Source organism: Aedes albopictus, chromosome 1, assembly GCF_035046485.1.
Source record: "Aedes albopictus strain Foshan chromosome 1, AalbF5, whole genome shotgun sequence".
NCBI lineage: Eukaryota > Metazoa > Arthropoda > Insecta > Diptera > Culicidae > Aedes > Aedes albopictus.
The window spans coordinates 274458139-274479956 of NC_085136.1; the positions used below are offsets into that span (position 1 = coordinate 274458139).

The following is a 21818-nucleotide window of genomic DNA, read 5'->3' on the forward strand; positions in this document are numbered from 1 at the left end:
CGATTCCATCGAAAAGGACCACGCCGCAGTCGTACCTACTACGTCAGGAAGTGGTGTTTGTTTACCGGTGGCGGCAGCTCAGTGTGGTGTAAAGAATAACTCGTGCGACCAATCATAAAATACACATGCCTAACTGAGGTACTGAGGCGACGCAACAAGTGTGTATCGAAGAATTACGCGCGCGCGAGCTCGCGAGTGGCCGAAATTGGACCATGTGCTTAGGGAACGTCCATAAATTACGTCACGCAAAAATCGACCATTTTCAACCCCCCCCTCCCCCCTATGTCACACTTTTTGTATTGGACCTCTGAAATTTTCGTATGGGTCGTCACACTTTGCTGAACCCCCCCTCCCCCCTCAAAGCGTGACGTAATTTATGGACGTTCCCTTACCGCTGCTGGTCGGTCAGTGTTCCTGCTGCTGCTAGTGCTAGAAGAGAGTGGAGTGACCGGAAATTTTATTGATGGAATCGGTGTGTTGATCGAACGTTTTCGTCTTCTCGGCTCGAGCGTGATCAGTTTACGTTATTGACGCGAAGCCGATGGTTGTTGAATGCGGATCATCATCGTCATCGTATAAGAAGGCAGTGGAAGTGTGTGGTTTTTGGGCGGTTTTTTGACCTCCAGTGCAAACAGGAAGTTAATGTTTTGTTTTGGGGTTTGTTGATGGTGATTGGAGTTTAGTCGAAGGTGTGCGCGCGTGCGTCTAAAGTCGGGAAACATGGCTGCAAACGATAATCAGAACCTGTTGGAGGGTAAAAAGAACGGATCGATCAGCATTGTTGGAGGCAGAGGTGAGTACACGATGGGTTGAAGATATATGTTGATGGTCGTTGAACTTTTCACAGGCGAGATGTTACAAAGTATGTTGCACAACGTGTTTCGGAACTGCAAGAAAATGAAAAAAGCAAACAATAAGAATAATTCAAGCAAACAGAAAAAGTTAGTACTTTAACCCTTTTACCACGAGTCGAAAATTGATTGATTCCGGAGCGAGCTGATCGCAACAATTTGCGCGCAGGAGTCTAAACGGGTGTAATCTTTGCAATATGTGTCACTCGACTTCAGTAGCATTCAAATGCATTAGTAGCACATCTTGTGATCTAGTAGTCATGGCAAACTGCCTTCGTGTTTTTTTACTGTCGCTATTTAACGTCAAAGTGGACTAAGAAGTCATTTTCGGAAGCACTAGCTTGCTCGTTACAATCCAACAAGAGTAACAATCTAAGATGAATTCTACGAATCACCACCAGAGAGATTACACAGGAATTCTATGAGGATTCTTAGAAAAAATCTTGTAGAAGTCTTCAAAGAAATTCCAAGATTTAGAGACATTTCCAGAGTTATTCCAGGAGAAATTCCTACGGGAATTGTAAGAGGATTGGAGATGGATTGTTGGAGGAAATCCGAAAAGGATTTCCTGAAAGAATCTCCCGACTCATTTGAACAAACATTATTGTCATACATCAGAGGAATAAACCGCTCTCAAGATTGATTCAAAAAAGTTCGGTTGAACAAGCTCTTATTCAGCTATCGAAAATCGTAGCAAACTATGCGCGCGAGCGGCTGCGTTTTAAAAACTGTCACACGTTTTCTTCGCTCCGCTTTGTTTTGCATATGGCCGGCCAAATTGAGAATCGGCTGGTGATGCTCTATGATGGCTTCAGCAAATTATACCTCAGAAAGTGCTTACAAATTGATCTTCGGTGTTTAACGTGTTTCTCTTATCTGAAGATTTAGTAGCTCACGTAGTGTCAAGTTGGATAATTCACGATTGTTATAAGAGTTTGTTTTATTCCCATCGGGGTTCGGAATTCGTCTTTATTTTCGCGTAAACTACGTGAATTTTTTTTTCGATGATATTACTGCTGTGTGTCCGGGAGACGCAATTAGAAGTCAACAATTTTATCTCCAGAGTGCTAGAATTCGTATAAATTGATGAATTTATTTCTGTATATCGTATTGGTACCTACACTCCCGTGCAAAAGTTTGGGGTCACCCCCTTAAAACATGGAAATGTTTTTCGGTCATATCTCAGTCACCTTTCACTTAATCCACTCGTTCTTAGACTCTTTCGAAAGATAAAGAGTTAGATTTGATTCGTAGGTACTTTTCACAAACTTCATATGAAATTTTTAGTATGAAAAGTTTACCTAAACTTACATGTTTTTCCTAAATCTGTACGAAAAATTGTTTTCCGTGTAATTCAAAATTGGGTAGACCAAATTTCAAAATTAATTAAACTTCCATCCTCTTTCGCACTTTATATAATAAGTTCGCTGATTTAATATGGATTTTATATACCGTTTTCTACCTTAAATTAGTCTAGAACTTAGTTTATGAACATTTCATAACCATTTTTGTGTCTTGCCATTCAAATATCAAAGAAGGAATTGGAGTTGCACCAAAAATGATGATTTGAATAAAAATCCGACTCAGACTTCATTTGGAAGGTGACCCCAAACTTTTGCACGATGCAGCATACTAAGGGGTGACCCCAAACTTTTGCACGGTGACTTGTAAACCTAACTCGATCATTTAAATTATGTTATGAATTTTTCCGCTAAAATCTAATGAATGGCTCTCAAAGAGGATAGAAATAGCGTTCTAATGCAACTTTAATTTTGAAATTTGGTCTATTCAATTTTAAATTACACGGAAACAATTTTTCGTACAGATTTAGGAAAAACATGTAAATTTAGGTAAACTTTACATACTAAAATTTTCATATGAAATTTGTGAAAAGTACCTACGAATCAAATCTAACTCTTTATCTTTCTAAAGAGTCTAAGAACAAGTGGATTAATTGAAAGATGACTGAAATATGACCGAAAAACGTTTCCATGTTTTCGAGGGGGTGACCCCAAACTTTTCCACGGGAGTGTAAACGTAAACCTAACGTTTAATTTGGACTCAACATTTCCACAAACAACACCAAGGCTTGAGGGGACGTACAGGTCTTCACATACTTTCATTAGATGTCCAACTTATCTTCCTTTGGGATGGCCCCCAGCTATCGCAAGGACGTGGCCAGGACAGTCTCTTGTCCCAGAGTTAGTTAGCCCCAAATCTCTGTGCCCTAGTAAATGGTAAGTTTCCTGTTCCCAAGTAGAGCCCTCAAGTAAAATTCCTCCTTTTTCTGTAAGTAATTTTGACATTTGCTTAACTGACAGCATCTTAACAAAACGAAGGATGTGAAGAATAATGAAATTGACAATTCCTACAGGGGCTGATTGTGGGATTCATCCTTGTGGAATTGCTTAAAAAAATTCTTTTGGGAATGTCCCAGTTTTTTTTGTTATGCTTCTGAAATTCTTCCACTAGTTCCTTCAACAACTCCTCAAGTCGTTCTTTGGGTATTTCTACATCATTTTTTTTAAGATTCTTCCAGAAGCACTTTCCGGGTTCCCTCCTAGAGTTCTTCCAGGATTCCTTCTGTGATACTTCTGAGAATTGATTCTTAAATTGGCTTAGTTCCCCAAGTGTTCATGAAAGATTTCCGGAAATTCCTTCATAAAACCCTGATAATTTCTTCAAAATTTACACAGAACTTCTTCCAAATGTACCCCGGGCAGTCCTTTAGGAGTTCCACAAGAATTTTTCTAGGAGTTCCTAGGCAATTCCTACAGGAGCCCCCGGGAATACATCCATGGCTTCCCCGGGAATGCTTCCAAGAATTAAATGGGATATTTGTAGAAATTCCCCAAGAATTCCTCCTGCATTTTTGGTCAAACCCCTCCAGGACTTTCAAGGGAATTTTTCTACGGTAATTCCTTAATAAATGATCCTAAAATTCTCTCTTGAATTTCCACGAAATTTGTTTTAGGAGTTCAAGATTTCCCCAAAGGTCCTCTAGTAATAATGCTCGGAAACTCATTCAGCAGTTCCCCAAAAAATATTTGCACAAGTTTCTCACGAAAAAAAAATCCGGAAGTTCCTCCAAGAGTTTCCCGTGAACTCCTCCAGGAATGTCCTGAGAATTCCTTCAGGAGTTCCCCGGCAATTTCTCCAGGAGCTCCCCGGTAAGTCTTCCAAGAATTCTCCGGGAGTTCCCTGGGGTTTTTTCCAGGGCTTTTCCGGAAATTCCGGAAATAAATTCTTCGAGAATACCTCCAGGAGTTCCCCAGGAATTTCCGAAAAAGTATCCCCGAAATTCCTCCAGAAATTCCCAAGGAATTCCTCCAGAAGATCCCCATGAATTCCTCTTGATGCTCCCAGGAATTTTATCCAGCAGTTTCCCGCAAATTCCTCCAGGAATTCCTACAGGAATTTCCTGGGAATTCCTGTAGTAGTTCTCCGGGATTTTTCCCAGGAGTTCCCCGGAAATTACTTCATGAGTTCCCCATAAATTTCTCCAAAAATTCTCCTAGAATACCTCCAGGAGTTCCCCGGCAATTCCTCCAGGAGTTCCCAGGGAATTTCCCCAGGAGTTCTCCGAGAATTCCAGGAAGGCACCACCGAAAATTCCTCCAGGAGTTCCTCGGGAATCCCTCCAGGAGTTCCTCGAGAATTCCTCCTGGACTTCCTCGGAAATTCCTGCAAGAGTTCCTCGGGAATTTATCCAGAAGTTCTTTGAAAATTCCTCCAGGAGTTTCTCGGAGATTCCTTAGAAATTCTTGCAAGAGTTCTCCTGGAAGATTTTTTTTAGAAACTCCACAACACAACCGCGTTTGTGTCCAATAACATTGGGCATTAATGCAGAAATTCGCTGGGAACTCCTGGAGAAATTTCCTGGGAAATCATGGAGAAATTTCCGAGAAACTTCTGAAAAAAAACACCTGGAAGAATTGTATAGAATAAGTCCTGGATGAAATCCTAAGGAACTTCTGCAGAAATTCCCGGGCAACTCCTGGAAGCATTTTTTTTGGGAACATCTAGATGGTTTCCCAGGGAACTCCCGGAATAAATTCCAGATGAACTACTGGAAGAATCTTTGACAAATATCTATATGTTCCCACAGAGAAGTTCCTAGAGAAAAGCTCAAAGAAATATGGCTAACTTTACTCAGGATTATGGAGATTTCTGTAATTTATTTTTGCTCTCCCTTTCAGGTTCTCGAGAAATTAATATGTCCCGGGAGCCATTGAGCTTAGCAACACCAATTTATTGTAATAAGTGATCCTTGAGACACAGAATCTGAAAACAATTTTCACTTTCTTATCGCACTTTAGATTCTTGATAAATTAGCATGGCCCGTGACACCAGATTGGAAATACAACTAGAGACGCAAAATCCTTAAAACATTCACATCTTATCCTCGGACTTTCGGTTCTTGTGATATCAGCATGACCCGTGGCCTCTGTTTGGGAACCATTGATTTGTACAATACCACTAATTAATCAATTGCAAGATACAATGCAGTCATTGAGCAATCATTCAATATTGTTCAAGATCAAGACAGACAGAACAGTCAGAACAAACAGAACAGACAGAACAGACAGAACAGACAGAACAGACAGAACAGACAGAACAGACAGAACAGACAGAACAGACAGAACAGACAGAACAGACAGAACAGACAGAACAGACAGAACAGACAGAACAGACAGAACAGACAGAACAGACAGAACAGACAGAACAGACAGAACAGACAGAACAGACAGAACAGACAGACCAGACAAAATAGACAGAACAGAAATAACAGATAGAACAGACACAACATACTGAACAGAAAGAACAGACAGAACGAATAGATAGACAACAAACAGAACAGACAGAACAGACAGAACAGACATAACAGACTGAACAGACACAACATACTGAACAGAAAGAGCAGAAAGAGCAGACAGAACAGATAGATAGACAGAACAAACAGAACATACAGAACTGACAGAACTGACAGAACAGACAGAACAGACAGAACAGACAGAACAGGCAAAACAGAAAGAGCAGACAGAACAGATAGATAGACAGAACAGACAGAACAGATAGAACAGACAGAACAGACAGAACAGACAGAACAGACAGAACAGACAGAACAGACAGAACAGACAGAACAGACAGAACAGACAGAACAGACAGAACAGACAGAACAGACAGAACAGACAGAACAGACAGAACAGACAGAACAGACAGAACAGACAGAACAGACAGAACAGACAGAACAGACAGAACAGACAGAACAGACAGAACAGACAGAACAGACAGAACAGACAGAACAGACAGAACAGACAGAACAGACAGAACAGACAGAACAGACAGAACAGACAGAACAGACAGAACAGACAGAACAGACAGAACAGACAGAACAGACAGAACAGACAGAACAGACAGAACAGACAGAACAGACAGAACAGACAGAACAGACAGAACAGACAGAACAGACAGAACAGACAGAACAGACAGAACAGACAGAACAGACAGAACAGACAGAACAGACAGAACAGACAGAACAGACAGAACAGACAGAACAGACAGAACAGACAGAACAGACAGAACAGACAGAACAGACAGAACAGACAGAACAGACAGAACAGACAGAACAGACAGAACAGACAGAACAGACAGAAAAGACAGAACAGACAGAACAGACAGAACAGACAGAACAGACAGAACAGACAGAACAGACAGAACAGACAGAACAGACAGAACAGACAGAACAGACAGAACAGACAGAACAGGCAGAACAGACAGAACAGACAGAACAGACAGAACAGACAGAACAGACAGAACAGACAGAACAGACAGAACAGACAGAACAGACAGAACAGACAGAACAGACAGAACAGACAGAACAGACAGAACAGACAGAACAGACAGAACAGACAGAACAGACAGAACAGACAGAACAGACAGAACAGACAGAACAGGCAGAACAGGCAGAATAGACAGAACAGACAGAACAGAAAGAACACAGAGAACAGACATAATATACAGACCATCAAACTCCTGTCGCATTTTTATGAAGCATACTGTTACTGTAACTTCTCTTAATTCGCATTTTAAATTCACACATTTTCACTGCTCTAAAATGGATAAATTTAAAATAAAACTAGACACTTATACCCCTGTATGCCATTGACAGTGCTGCTGTATAGGCCCTAACAACAAGAGACAATGTCAAGTCAACTGAAAATAACTGTCGCATGAATGGAACAAACGGACTGCCTTTTGCGTTACCGACCGTCAAAAATGATTGATGTAATCAATGAACAAATTTTGGGTTTTCCTCTTGCTTCCTTTCTTGTAGGAGAATTGAAGCATGTAATACTGAGTCACGCAAGAAGCTACCGTAAAAAGTGTCACTCTATTTTTAGTAAACCAACAGGTTTTAGGTCTCACGACCGTGTTGTCCATCTATGTATATTTCTCCCGGCATGTGACCTCATAAAAACCCCATCAGTTTTCTATTTTGGCGCGTAAAGATGAACTCCACCATGTGACTAGAACGGGTGTCAATGTTGAACCACTGAACTCTATTCCATTTCAGTAGCAGAATGCCAGTATGTACCCGGTGTGAAGTCTACTAATAAAATATTGATTTTTCGGTCGTATCTGCCTGTTGATATTGGCACCCAACGAAATCCAAGTAATTCAGCTGGAAACCGCGCGTCTGTTCAGTAACACCATGCTGAAGGTGTCTGGATTCGATTCTCGGCACTGTTCCGGAACTTTTCGCAATATCTCAACTTGCCTTAGTATATAGTGTCTGCCACCATACGATATACCAAAATGTAAAATGTTCAATTGACGATGAAATCTCTTAGTTAATAAATGTTGAAGTTCTCATAGAACACTAAGCTGAGAAGCAGGATCTACCGCATTTGGGACGTCACTCCAGAGGTAAGATAAAACTGGCAATCAAACCAGGAGGTTGTCTTCTTCACTGCCGTGATATAGAATGTTGCCATTACCTAATACATACAACCTAAGGCTTCTGATAACGTGTAAGCCATATATGCAAAGCTTAACGTGGCGCATACCTAGGAGTAGAGCTAAAACATGCCACGGGAAATTGCTACCGTTTGAGCTCTTTCCGCTATCGTATAGCAGCGTTATGAACGATTGCATGATTCCTATTACTTCATACTGGATAGAACGTGGCTATCAACGCTACCAGCGCGTTAAATACGTGGAATTAGTAAGCTAGTGTTCCGGATATTGCACAATTATGAATATCCTACTATCTTCACATTTCTGTTGAAAATATGAAAAACTAGAATTCCAGTTACCGTCATTGGGGGTGATACCGGGACGATGGAAATTTGAATATCATGTAGGACATTATCAAACTCAAAATAGTTCAATCTGAGTATCAGTGTACATATAACATATGTTATCCGGTATAAGATAGATGTATTAATCAAGCATGTTCGAAGAATTCTGCATAACGAATTTGAATGGCTGAAAAATAAGATTTATGTGACCGCAATGAGGCAAGTTCAATTGCATCTGCGGTGGAACTTCTGGAGAAATTTGAGAGGCAAAGTATGGCCGAACCCCAAAAGCAATATTTTGCAATATAATTGAGCAGCAATTGTTTTGAGAGTTTTGCAATTAACAATGAATTATACGATTTTTCCACGTTGACATCTTACTAACAGTTTCCAAGTAACCAAAAGTTCAAAGGGTATTTTATAAGCTAAGCAGCTTATTATAGGTTGCTTTTCAGCCTTTTAAGCAGCTTCATTTTTGAAACTTGAAAGTTCACATAGCCTTCTGGATAGCTTCTGATGGGACTTTGCCAAAACTCATGCAGAAACAATGATTCAGATTTATCATAACCTTGATCGTATTATGATTCACGTCCGCTTCTGAAAATTATATTTTCACACACATTGTCGCTATGTAGATTTGAACTGGATCCTCCTGCGTGGTAGACTGCTGACTTACCGCTGCGCTGCTGAAGACACTTGATAAAGTCAAGCTAACTTCTCTACTGTATAAGTGTGCAAAACCAGCTACCGACAGAGAATCGATTTAAGTCAGATTTCACCCACCATTCACTTCACCGTAATTATAATAATGTTGTTGAGCGTAGGACTCTCACGCAGCGGCTATTGGTTTGAATCAGGAGGCCAGCATTTTTTTTTTTCAAACCTTATATTCATTTTGATTTTATAAATTCATATTAGTCTTTAATTTGAGCATGATTTTTCTGCAAAAAAAATATATTTGATTCTTCTTTGAAACACAATTCTACTGAACTGAACTTTTATTCTTTTCGGTGTATCAGTGTTCTCGTAAAATCAAAAACTACAGTTTGATTTCTTTCTCCAACGTTTCGATCCTAAGGATCGAAAGGATCGAAACGTTGGAGAAAGAAAACAAACTGTAGTTTTTGATTTTACGGGATCAGTCGAAAAGAAATCCAAGAGTACAACAGCACCAGTCGTGATTAAAGCAATTGAGATGCTTAAGGCTCAAGCATCTGTCATCACTTTTTCGGAAAATGAAAAGCAGTTTTTTCGCCGTAAACCAAAACAATGAAGGTCGCGACTTAGTCACAAGAATTGGAAGGATATCGTTTACACAGATTGAGTTTAAATAAGGGCGAAAGTAACATGAGAGAGTTCTCTTCACCGACTCTCTCTTCTTCAAATTAAAGTGACAAGATGCAAGTATGGTTAAACTTTTTGGTCATGAATCGCTAGGTTGCGATGCAATCTAGCGTCTAAGTGTAAAAAAGTTTGATTGAATTTGCATCTTGTCACTTTAATTTGCAGAAGAGAGAGTCGATGAAGAGAACTCTCTCATGTTACTTTCGCCCTTATTTAAAGTCAATCTAGTATTATTGACGGGCTTGGTGGTCTAGTGGCTACCGCTTCTGATTCATATGCAGAAGGTCATGGGTTCAATCCCTGGCCCGTCCCTTTCATCCTACTTTGTATCTTTCTATCCACTTGCTCTCTCTCTCTTCTCTATATATATACAACTCATGTATATTCATATGCTCATAGCCATCGCTAGAACCAGAACCAGAAACGAATTGGAAAAAAGTCGTTTCCCTCCCTTCCAATTTCCACTCACAGCACAGTGTATATAACGCCTACAAGTTATGCAACCAAAGCGTGCTGTGCCGCTTGACCTTATTCACCTCATTCACCACACAATCTATCACCTTACGAACACTATAAATAACCCCATATCCATGGATCGCATCACCGACCCAACGGTGACTCCCAGATCTCCCATCCTTTCTGTCTAACAAATACCCCAGTCCGTGCTGGTTGTGGGGATGCAGAGGTGATCTCGGTCTTTAGTAGCAACAACCAGCACACTCTAACATTCCTTTCCCTTCCCAACTGACTATAAGGACGTGGCCGGCGCCGTTATTGATCCAAAATGTATGAGCTGCTAGAATTGCACTTTGAGAATAAGTGGAGTGTCCCAGCCCTTATTCATTTGGATCTCAGTGCAATTGGTACCAGCTCAGATCAATCACGGAGTAGCAACCATTGACATGTATAGTCAGATTTGATCGTTTTTTTTTGATCGTTTTTTTAAAGTCAATCTAGTATTATGCAATGTGCATTGTTTAATATTATCTTTTCATCGAGATTTCATTAAATTATTATTATTTTTAATGTTTTGTCAGATTTTTTCGATTTCAGCGGCGCTCCAGTTCCACAGGTATTCCAGACGGTCTCAGGGGGTTTCGAGGTGTTTCATGGGCATTGGGCATTCCAGGGGAGTTTCAGGGGATTTCGGGGGCGTTCCAGGGTTTTCAAAGAGTTCCAATGACATTTCAAGGGGCTTTTAGGGACGTTCCAGTGAGATTCATTGGCGATACATAGGTTTTCAAAAGGTTTCAACGTTGCTTTGGGAGATTGCAGGGAAGTTTAAGGGTTTTGGGAGGTGTTCCATGAAGTTGAATTGAACCACTTAAAATGCCTTGGAACGGTTTGACTGGGACTTTCTCTAAAACTCTCTTGAAAGCCTCCAAAATCCCCTGAATCGTCTTGAAACGCCTTGATGCACCTTGAAACATCCCATAAACCGCTTTGAGAGCATCTATAAACCTCAAGAAACCACTTCTATGCCCTCCTGAAACGCCTTAAAACTACCTGGAATCCCCAAAACACCTTGTAATGCCTTTGAGCTCTTCTAAAAATACTTTTGGTCTTGGGATGCCTTTAAGCCCCAATGAACCTTCTTGAGAACATCCTACAACCACCGAAAACATCTTCTAAATCTCTCGGAATTTAATTAAACCACCCAAAATTACCTTGAAAAGCCTTGAAACAGATTGAAACTGCCTCAAAAGCCTACTAAAATTCTCTCTGTAAACCTCCTCAAACTTTTTTAAAAGCTCCCTACATCTGCCCTTAACCCTCGAGCAGTCGCGTCTTTGACTACCTGCAACGGCGCCACGCTCACGCTGTGTACCACAAGCGTGTATTTTTCATGGTGCGTGTACTCAGTATACGACGCGACCGCTCCCGGGTAAAGTCAATGGAAATCCATTCGGATCCCTCCAGAAATTCCCTGAAACGCCTTGATACGCCTATGAAACATACATGAAATCCCCCAGGAGCCCCTCAGAAACCCTTCTAAAACTCACATGAAACTAAAACTTACATCTAACACATTTGTCATCAATTGTTATTAATTGAAATTTTTACAACTAAAGTGAACTGTTCTTCGATCTAGACTATGTCCGAAAAAACTAATAACAACGGAAATTCGAGCAAGAATTGTTCAACAATTGGTGAATTTGTCTAGTCCCATGTTGCAAGGGAATGTACAATGGACCAATCGGTTTGTGTATGATTCATGTTGTTGTCTCATATGGCGACCGTAACTGTCTAGTTACGGTCACCATATGACGGTCATAGAATATAGTGGGTAGCTAAGCAGTGCACCCCTCTTCGTCTTGGCCATTTTTTGCCTGCTTTCGATTTAAACACCTGAAAACTTTCAGGTAACACTCTGCGGTTACGTTCGTATGACACCAAAAGAAACGGAGATCATGCTGGAATTGAAGCTTAAATCTACTTTGGCCGTTCAGCTTTCTTTACAGATGAACTACCGCATGCGTGATAATTTGCACGATCGTACAAATAAGGTTCCCATATCACCTGCACACACAATATCTTGGTTTTCTTTGCATCCATGTAAGATCTAACTCATATCATAGTAGGCTGCGAGTAAAAAAAAACGATTTCTTAAGTTTAAAATTTGCACCATGAAGAGGTGGTAGCGGTATTCGTGATTTTTCCACGCGCAAATGTTAAAAAATACATTTTAGGAGTGTCCAGGAAGACCGTAAAACGGTTTTAGACCGAAAAAAGCAAGGGCATCTATTACCGAAGATGTCCACTGGTCGTCCAAGTTAGCATGGATTACGATGGCTATCGCTGCCATCAAAGAAAGTCTTGAATTTGCTTCGATTTCCGACGAGAGCATGTTTACTATCTATCCCTTACCAAATTCCAGAACCAATAGCGATATTAAATTCCTTTTGCGTATTAGTGTCTACACCATTAAGCAATAACAAAATAAAAAAAAATCTCAAAAATTTTTAATTTTTAACTGCGACACTCCCACGATGACTGTAAAGCCACTTTTCGACATTTGTACGTGGACAAATCACAAGTAGGTTGCCACTTTCGTGCAAGTGTCAAACTAAGAAAATCAACATTTTTTATTCGCACCCTACTATGACATGAGTTATAGCTTACGTGCCTGCAAAGAAAACCAATGTATTGTATTCACGAGTAAAACAGGAACGTTATGTTACGATGGTGCAAACATTATCTCGCATACGGTATTAGATATCCATTTGATATATATCATAATTTCAAAGGATAAACAAACGAGAGCTGAATTAAATGGTACAATATCTGATTACACTCATTTGAAGAGAGTATTCTTGACCTAAAAAGATCTAAATATATCTAACAACTCAAATGTCGCCATATTGCGGTAATGCTACGTAGTTTATCACAAGCGGTGCTAATTTTTTATTTTCAATTTTTATCATATTACAGGTTCAAGCTGGTTATAGAAGATGTCAACTTATTCTAGATTTGTCTCAATATGTTTAGGGACCGTAGTTACCGTAGTGGATGCGGCTTTTGTACGTCAATCCGCAGACGGTAGATTTGATTCCCGACTTCCTTGGCATAGCTTATCGTTGTGCTTGCTATAGAATGTAAAATAATGCGATGGCAGGCAAAGGAATCTCTTTAATCAATATCTACAAAAGTGCCCAAAGAACACAAAGTGTATCCCTTCAACTTCGCTCAACGCAATCCAAGATAATATGCATTTAGAATAGAGAACAAACATCTTACCAGTCAGTGGTGATGATGAACCAAGGCGTGTTTCATAACACGATTTTCTTTTATTTATAGGTATTCAAATAAAAGAAAATCGTGTTATGTACTGTTCCTTTTAACCCTTTTTAGATGTTAGGTTTTTCGCACCATGATGGTATGTAGTGCACATTCAGCGTGCATGTCTGGGTCAAATTGATCCTAACATCCTACTAGGATTAATTCTAACTAAGTATTTGCATCGTATGACAGATATGTATTTCGGCCTTAAGGCAAAACTGGAAGCATTTCCTCATTTTTTCAGTTTTTGATTTTTTTTTTTAAATAACGAAGCCCTATTTTCAAAAACGGTTTTCGTACACATGTAGAGTATGGATCAATGTATCTTCTAAATTTTTTTGGTGTTGAAAAAGTTTTCCATTTTTCCGAAAACCATTTTTTTGTGAAATTTTGTTCAAAAATGGTTTCTGCAAAAACGAAAAACATTTTTCACTACGAAAAAAAAATCAGAAGATACCTTGATCCATCCTCTACATGTGTATGAAAACCGATTTTGAAAATATTGCTTCGTTATTTAATAAAAAATCAAAAACCAAAAAGTGAGGAAATGCTTCCAGTTTTGCCTTAAGGTCGTCTTCAGTGTCTCGTACACTGAAGGCGACCTTACAGTTGAGGTGGAAATACGTATCTGTTATAGGATACAGCAAATGCTTATTCGGAATTATAAGGAACAGTACTTAACCCGTTTTTCTTTTATCGAACCAGTGATTATTGTTGAAATGCAGAAGTATTCCCAGCCTTTTGTAACAACAACTACCACAATGACTAATCTTGAAAATGGGTATTTTTTTTTAATTTCAAAGTACATCCTATCCACTTCATATAAATGCAAAGGAATAACCATGGCAGATCGCGGGATCAGCCGTTCAAAAGTTCTCAATAAGCAATTCATCACCCCGAGCAAGAAGCCCAATCAACTTGTCGGTTTTTATTAAACGCTCCTTGCTCAACATTAGCGCTGCCTCTCGTTTTTTTTTTGTTTTTAAGAAGACGGGCGGGATGTCGCGTGCTATCATCGAGTCAAAAACCATAAAACAACTCAGCTTTAAATTAGGTATAGGTACACATTAGACCTGTTCACTTTTTTTGACCTACCCGTGTCACATCAAATTATCAATCCACATGCAAAAACAAGGCTTCAGTCCAAAATTGAGCCAAATTGATAAAGGTTTAGAGGTGTATCAAATCGATTTTGTGTTTTTTCGAGCATTTTCACGAAAATGTACTTCAATATCCAGAAAATTGCACCAAAAAGGTACCGAAAATACCGTTAAAATATAGTTAGAACAATACTCTACAACTTTGCCGAAGACACTACGGTGTTTAAATTGCGTATTTCAAAGTTATTCAACAATTTTCGTTGAAAAATCACGAAAAAATACAATATTTTTACGATTTTTCATGTAAAAGTCATGTAATTTTACATTGTTTTAGGTGACTAATTTTATGAGCTATTGCTCCTATGTGTTACGAACATTTCGTCCATACATCATTTTAGTGTAGAAATTCGTTTTCATTGACTAATTATCAAAAGTTTGTCACGTTGATACTAAAAATTGTACAGAGTTGCCAGCATAAAATAAAACAAAGTTACCCATGATTTAAACGTCATTACACTTCTTTGTCTCATCTGCATCAGTTTAAATTTGGTGCAGTTGGTTGAGCATGAGATTGTGGATTCGAAGATTCAAGGTTCGAGTCCTGGAATAGCATTTTTTGCGTCTCGATCCTGCTCTAAGTTGATGAAACTACGCACTGCATCTCATTGCAATTTGGCATCATAGCATTGTTTCGGGACCATGGAGTGCATAGTAAGAATGAAGTTTCCCTTCATCGTGTACTTGTGCTGATTTGTGGGTAGATAGATAACAAGTAAGCTCCACCCACAGTTGTCTGTAAAATGTTGCATCCAGAAGCAGTTCCATCATCGTATTGAATTGTTTTAGCTAAATTGATCATTATCAAACAGATGCTCAATATTTCGCCCAGCTGATATCGTCGACACGATTTATTGTCAACAAGTATAAACTAAATATCTAGCTAGTCCTGGAATGGGCTTAATTTGCAAGTCCCGATCATTATTCTTTGGGAGATTGCGTGTAAGTCATGGCAGATTCATCAACCTAACTGCTACAAAGAAAGAAAAAAAAAAGTTTATCATGTATTTGAGCTTGAACCTGGGACCTTCTGATCCGCGAGCTCGAGCCTTACCATCTGCACCATTTCTGATACTTAAATCAAAAGACATTAGAATACGATGGCATGACGTCTTAATCATGGGTAACTTTGTTTTAATTCGTGCTGGTAACTCTGTGCGATTTTTAGTATCAACGTGACATACTTTTGATAATTAGTCAATGAAAACGAATTCCTACACAAAAACGATGTATGGACGAAATGTTCGTTACACAAAGGAGTAATCGCTAATTAATTTAGTCACCTAAAACAATGTAAAATTACATGACTTTTATATGTAAAATCGTTAAAATATCGTGTTTTTTCGTGATTTTTTAACTAAAATTGTTGAATAACTTCGAAATACGCAATTTAAACACCGTAGTGTCTTCGGCAAAGTTGTAGAGTATTGTTCTAACTATATCTTAACGGTATCTCCGGCATCTTTTCGGAGCAATTTTGTGAATTTCTGAGTAAATTTCTGTGAAAACGGCTAAAAAAACACAAAATCGATTTGATACACCTTTAAATCTTCATCAATTTGGCTCAATTTTGGACTGAAGACTTGGTTTTGCATGTGGATTGATAATTTGATGTGTCACGGAGAATCGGAGAAAAAAAGTTTCAAAGTGAACAGGTCTAGTACACATACCTACTTCGTCGTCGTCTATTCGACCGGCTTAACCCAACTGTATATACGAGATAGGATGACAAGCCGCGGTTAAAGATATATGCGATGAGGAGACTCTATTTTTAATTCAATTCTTTTGAATCGATCTTTTCCTACCGATAGTACCGTAGTTTGGCGAGACATTGATTTCGACGGTGTTTAAATTATTTAACTTGTTTTTTTTTCTTTGATTTGACAATGTCAGTCCATATGGGTGAAGAATTCCAACACGATGTTTTAATTATACATGACATGAAATGTAAGTCTCTGCACAGTTAAAAGTTGTAAAATACAGTTTAATGTGACAAAATGACCCCCATCGCATTCATCATAATTCTACATCGGATCGTAAAATTACAGGTTTGTTGCATGCATTTTTTATGTGCATTATTTCATGCAGAATTTTACATGGATCTGTCCTCCAAAATTCTACTTTCCTTGCATATTTGCAAAACATAATTTGTCCATTATGGTTTTTTAATTGAAACATTTAAAAATCATAATTGCTTATTTCTTTAAAAAAAAAAAACAAATAAAATTTAAAAATATATTCATAGCGTAATTTTACTGTAATGTATGTAAACAATCACATATGGTCTAAATCGACACCCCATGTGATGGAAATGGAAATTTACGCCACAAATCACATTGGACTATTGCATACGTTGGCATAAGTTTTTCGACGTAAATTTACAAGTTTTTATAGGTTTCTTGCCAGATTTCATCTCAATGAGCAATTTCACCCAAAGCTGCGGTTCTTGCATAGCTATAGGCTATAGAGTACACAGAGCCATACATCGCTTCACTACAAGTGGTGCTCGAAAAGCCACGCCTCACGCCGCTTCTTTACACGTCTAAAACACTTACTTACGTTTCAAGGCCTTTCGAGGTTATGTTGTGCGCAGCGGTGCGCCCCCCCCTTTATTAGCCCACTTATTCCGCTATATATCGAAGTATGTACCTATCCAATCTCATCATCGATAGCTGTTAGGCTATGGCAAAGAGCTTCCGATTCATTGACAGTAACTCTAAGTGGCTGTCTCCATCATCCAAGTGGCAGTATAGTATAGTGCGACGGAGAGCACACCGAAACCGATGTAGAGTGCTTGTTGGTCGCCTTTCGGTGTGGAGTAAGAGACTTATGTTGAGGGGTTGTCATCCAGTGGGAAGTGTACTTCGTTGAATCTTTTTAGTAGCTTATTTTTTTTAGAAAAGGTTACATTGGAAGTATGTAATTCCCTATTAGACGTAGGTAGCTCTCAAATTTAAAAAGGATGATCCTTACGAGCAATAATGCACACAAACAATCCGCTTAAAAAATCATGACGAAAAAACTATACAATGCTAAAGTATTACACTTTATGATATCATGACTACGAGTCAAGATATCATGACGTTCACGATGATTATCATAACCTATTCCATAAAAAAGTCATGGTTGCCAAACACGTTACGACAAACTTTTTCTTGTTTTCAATTGTAAAAATTATAGGGTAACGGTCGAATTTTGGACCCCTAGAGGACATTAATTTGAATCAAATTCAACATCAAACAGATTCAGAGAGTGTTACACATAATGATGATGCTGGTGTGATAGTAAAATACTCCACTGCCGGTTAAAAATACCCATAAGGTCGTTTCTGACTGAAAATTTGATGAAAATAACTGATTTTTGAAGCATCAGTGAAAGCAGTGAATTTTGACAACCTAATGCATTTTAGACCTTCCTCAGTATACATTTTGGATACCCGGTGTTTAAATTTTCCAAGAATGTGTCACTTCAATATGCTGGATCACGTCCTAATTACTTGATTGACAAAGGCTGATTAAAAGAACTTTGCGAATTCAATGCGCTAGAATGATGAACGTTTTTGTTTATATCTGCAAGTTTCCTCAGCACCACTTTCTCTTTTCGTAAACATGTAGCGCCACTCGCACGGATGGCGAAATTAACAAACAATAATTTCAAGGCAAATATGTAATGATATTTTTAGTGAGGAAATGATTGTAGCCCGTGCAGAGCAATGTAATTTTGCGAATAATTCTAAAAATTGTCGTCATCTTTCAAATTCTTGTTAAAACGACCCAAGGGGCCAAAATTTATTGGTTACCCTAACGCTGGATCACGGAACCCTGGTATCTGGGCATGGGTATTTAACATGACCATGCTGAGCGTGACGGATGCGATTCCCGGTCGGTCCATGAGAAGTTTTGTTAAGATATGTCAAATTTATATGGGAGACGTTATCAGGTTTTTATAGGAAGCTTTGTTACGCTTCTGTGTAGAACTTTGTAAAACTTCTATGAAAAACTTGGCCAAGTTCGTATCAGAAGGTTTATCAATCTTTTATGAGCTGCATTCTCAAGCTTTTATGCGAAGCTTTGTCGCTCTTCAACGAAAAGTTTTGATACGCTTCTATGAAAGCATTATGAAGTTTCTATAAGAGGTTCTGTAAGTATAAACTCCCCCAAGCATCTATGAAAATCTTCCTAACTTCTATGAGAAGCTTCCTGAAACTGAAACTATTATGAGACGGTTTATCAAGCTTCTATGAGAAGCTTTGTCAAGCTTCTATGAGCAGCTTTGTCAAGCTTCTATGAGAAGCTTTGTCAAGCTTCTATGAGAAGCTTTATCAAGCTTCTATGAGAAGCTTTGTCAAGCTTCTATGAGAAGCTTTGTCAAGCTTCTATGAGAAGGTTTATCAAGCTTCTATGAGAAGCTTTGTCAAGCTTCTATGAAAAGCTCTTTCAAGCTTCTATGAGAAGCTTTGTCAAGCTTCTATGAGAAGCTTCGTCGAGCTTCTATGGGAAGCTTTGTCAAGCTTCTATGAGAAGCTTCTTCAAGCTTCTATGAGAAGCTTTGTCAAGCTTCTATGAGAAGCTTTGTCAAGCTTCTATGAAAACCTGTGTCAAGCTTCTATGAGAAGCTTTGTCAAGCTTCTATGAGAAGCTTTGTCAAGCTTCAATGAGAAGCTTCGTCGAGCTTCTATGGGAAGCTTCGTCGAGCTTCTATGGAAAGCTTCGTGAAGCTTCTAAGAGAAGCTTCCTCAAGCTTCTATGAGAAGCTTCCTCAACATCCTATGGGAAACTTCCTCAAGCTTCTATGAGAAGCTTCCTCAAGTTAGTATGAGAAGCTGTGTCATGCTTCTTTGAGAAGCTTTTCTCAAGCTTCTACGGGAAGCTGCTTCAGCTTCTATAAGATGCTTCCTCATTTTTTTTCGATTCGTTTCTAAGAGAAGCTTCCTCGAGCTTCTATGAGAAGCTTCCTAGAGCTTCTATAAGAAACTTGCTCAAGCTTCTATGAGAACCTTCCTCAAGCTTATATGCAAAGCATCCTCAAGCTTGTATGAGAAGCTTTGTCATGCTTATGTGAAAAGCTTCCTCAAGCTTGTATTAGAAGCTTCCTCAAGCTTCTTTTAGAAGCTTCCTCAAGCTTCTTTGTGAAGCTTCCTCAAGCTTCTATAAAAAGCTTCCTCAAGCTTCTATCAGAAGTTTCCCCAAGCATCTATGTGAAGCTTCTTCAAGCTTCTATGAGAAGCTTCTCCAAGCTTGGTTGTATGAAAAGCTGTCTGAAGGTTCTATGAGAAGCTTTCTCAAACTTCTATGAAAGCTTTCACAAGCTTCTATTAGAAAATTTGCCATGTTGCAAAGAAATGCTTTGTAAAGCATCTTGTAAAGCATCTATGCGAAGCTGTGTTATGAATCAATGAGATGTTTTCCCAAGCATCTACTCGAAACTTTCCCGATCTTTTATGAGAAGCTTTCTCAAGCTTCTGTGAAAAGTTTTTCCTAGCTTCTATGACAAGTTTTCCCAAGCGTCTATGAGGAACTTTTCCAAGCTTCTATGAAGAGCTTTACTACTGAGAAGCTTCCTCAAGCTTCTATGAGAAGCTGCCTCAAGCTTGTATGAGAAGCTTTGTCATGCTTCTATGAAAAGCTTCCTCAAGCTTCTATTAGAAGCTTCCTCAAGCTTCTATTAGAGGCTTCCTCAAGCTTTTATTAAAAGCTTCCTTAAGCTTCTATCAGAAGTTTCCTCAAGTACCTATGTGAAGCTTCTTCAAGCTTCTATGAGAAGCTTTTCCAAGCTAGGTTGTATGAAAAGCTGTCTAAGGTTCTATGAGCAGCTTTCTCGAACTTCTTTGAAAAGCTTTCAAAAGCTTCTATTAGAAAGCTTGTCATGTTGCAAAGAAATGTTTTATAAAGCATCTATGCGAAGCTTTGTTATGCATCAATGAGATGTTTTCCCAAGCATGTATTAGAAGCTTTCCCAATCTTTTATGAGAAACTTTCTCAAGCTTCTGTGAAAAGTTTTTCCTAGCTTCTATGGGAAGTTTTCCCAAGCGTCTATGAGGAACTTTTCCAAGCTTCTATGAAGAGCTTTACTCCTGAGAAGCTTCCTTAAGCTTCTATGAGAAACTTGCTCAAGCTTCTATGAGAAGCTTCCTCAAGCTTCTATGAGAAGCTTGCTCAAGCTTATATGAGAAGCTTCCTCAAGCTTGTATGAGAAGCTTTGTCATGCTTCTATGAAAAGCTTCCTCAAGCTACTGTTAGAAGCTTCCTCAAGCTTCTAGTAGAAGCTTCCTCAAGCTTCTATTAGAAGCTTCCTCAAGCTTGTATGAGAAGCTTTGTCATGCTTCTATGAAAAGCTTTTTATTATTATAATTATTTTTAAAAGAACTCTAAGTTACCTTCAGCTGCGACCTCTGCAAAAGGTTCCTTTCGAATGTTTAAAGTATTCTTCCCAGGATCACTCGAGGAGTTAATTCAATGAGATTCTCCTGCAATGGGAGACCCGTATAGAGTACTTTCAGTAGTATCTTTTGGCATTCTTCCTGATCTGGATTCTGATTAGGAATTCCTAATATATTACTGAAAAAAAAAACATTCTAACATTTTTCAATGATGTGGGATGTCCCAATTTTTCTGCGATTCCTTCACACCTTTTTGGGGTCGTTCATAAACCACGTAGACTTTTTGGGAGGAGGGGGGAGGTCTGACCAAAGTCTACGCTCCATACAAATTTCAAATTTTTTGTATGGACAAAAGTCTACGAGGGGGGAGGGGGAGGGTCTGAGATGACCAAATTTTGGTCTACGTGGTTTATGAACAACCCCTTTGTGGAATTTCTCCAGAAAATTTGTTTTTTTCTGTGGAGAAGTTTACCCAACTAACAAGCACTCATTTTACAAGCACCTGTACGACGAAGTGATTCAGCATGATGCTGAATTACATTTGGATAATTTTCAAGCACAACTTTTGTTCGTGTTTTGTTCACACAAATTTGGAGAAACTATAAAACATAGTGTTGTGTACCAACTGAACTGTTTGTTGTTTAATCGTTATACAACTATATAGTAGAGCTGTTATTCAGCTTTAGCAAAAATGATTAAAAATTTAATAAAATGCAAAAAAAAACAATTTTCACGAGAGTTTATGATTGGAACTTAATGCTTTGAACAAATATTGTGAAATAATTGTTACACATAAATTTACCTAAATCCAGATTCGAACTCGAGACCCGTCGATTGCCAGCCGCATGCCTTCCTATCAGCGCCATCCAAGAGATGATGAATTGCAGCGCTCGAATCAAAACATAAGCTTCCCGTGGTTTAATAATGATCAGACTTCGACTCCTATTCAGCAGTGGTGAAAAACACATTATACAGATACATGCGCTAATTTTTACATGAACTT

General features: G+C 38.8%; 1 protein-coding gene across 1 annotated transcript in view; it reads left to right on the plus strand.

Moving 5' to 3' along the window:
* The first annotated feature begins 387 nt into the window (after positions 1-387).
* LOC109429298 (equilibrative nucleoside transporter 1) overlaps positions 388-21818 on the plus strand; it is an 88358-nt gene continuing 66927 nt past the window's right edge. The window contains exon 1 of the mRNA XM_029860508.2: positions 388-793. Within this exon, the coding sequence (XP_029716368.1) occupies positions 721-793 (73 nt within the window). The 5' untranslated portion in view covers positions 388-720. The remainder of the gene's footprint in view (positions 794-21818) is intronic.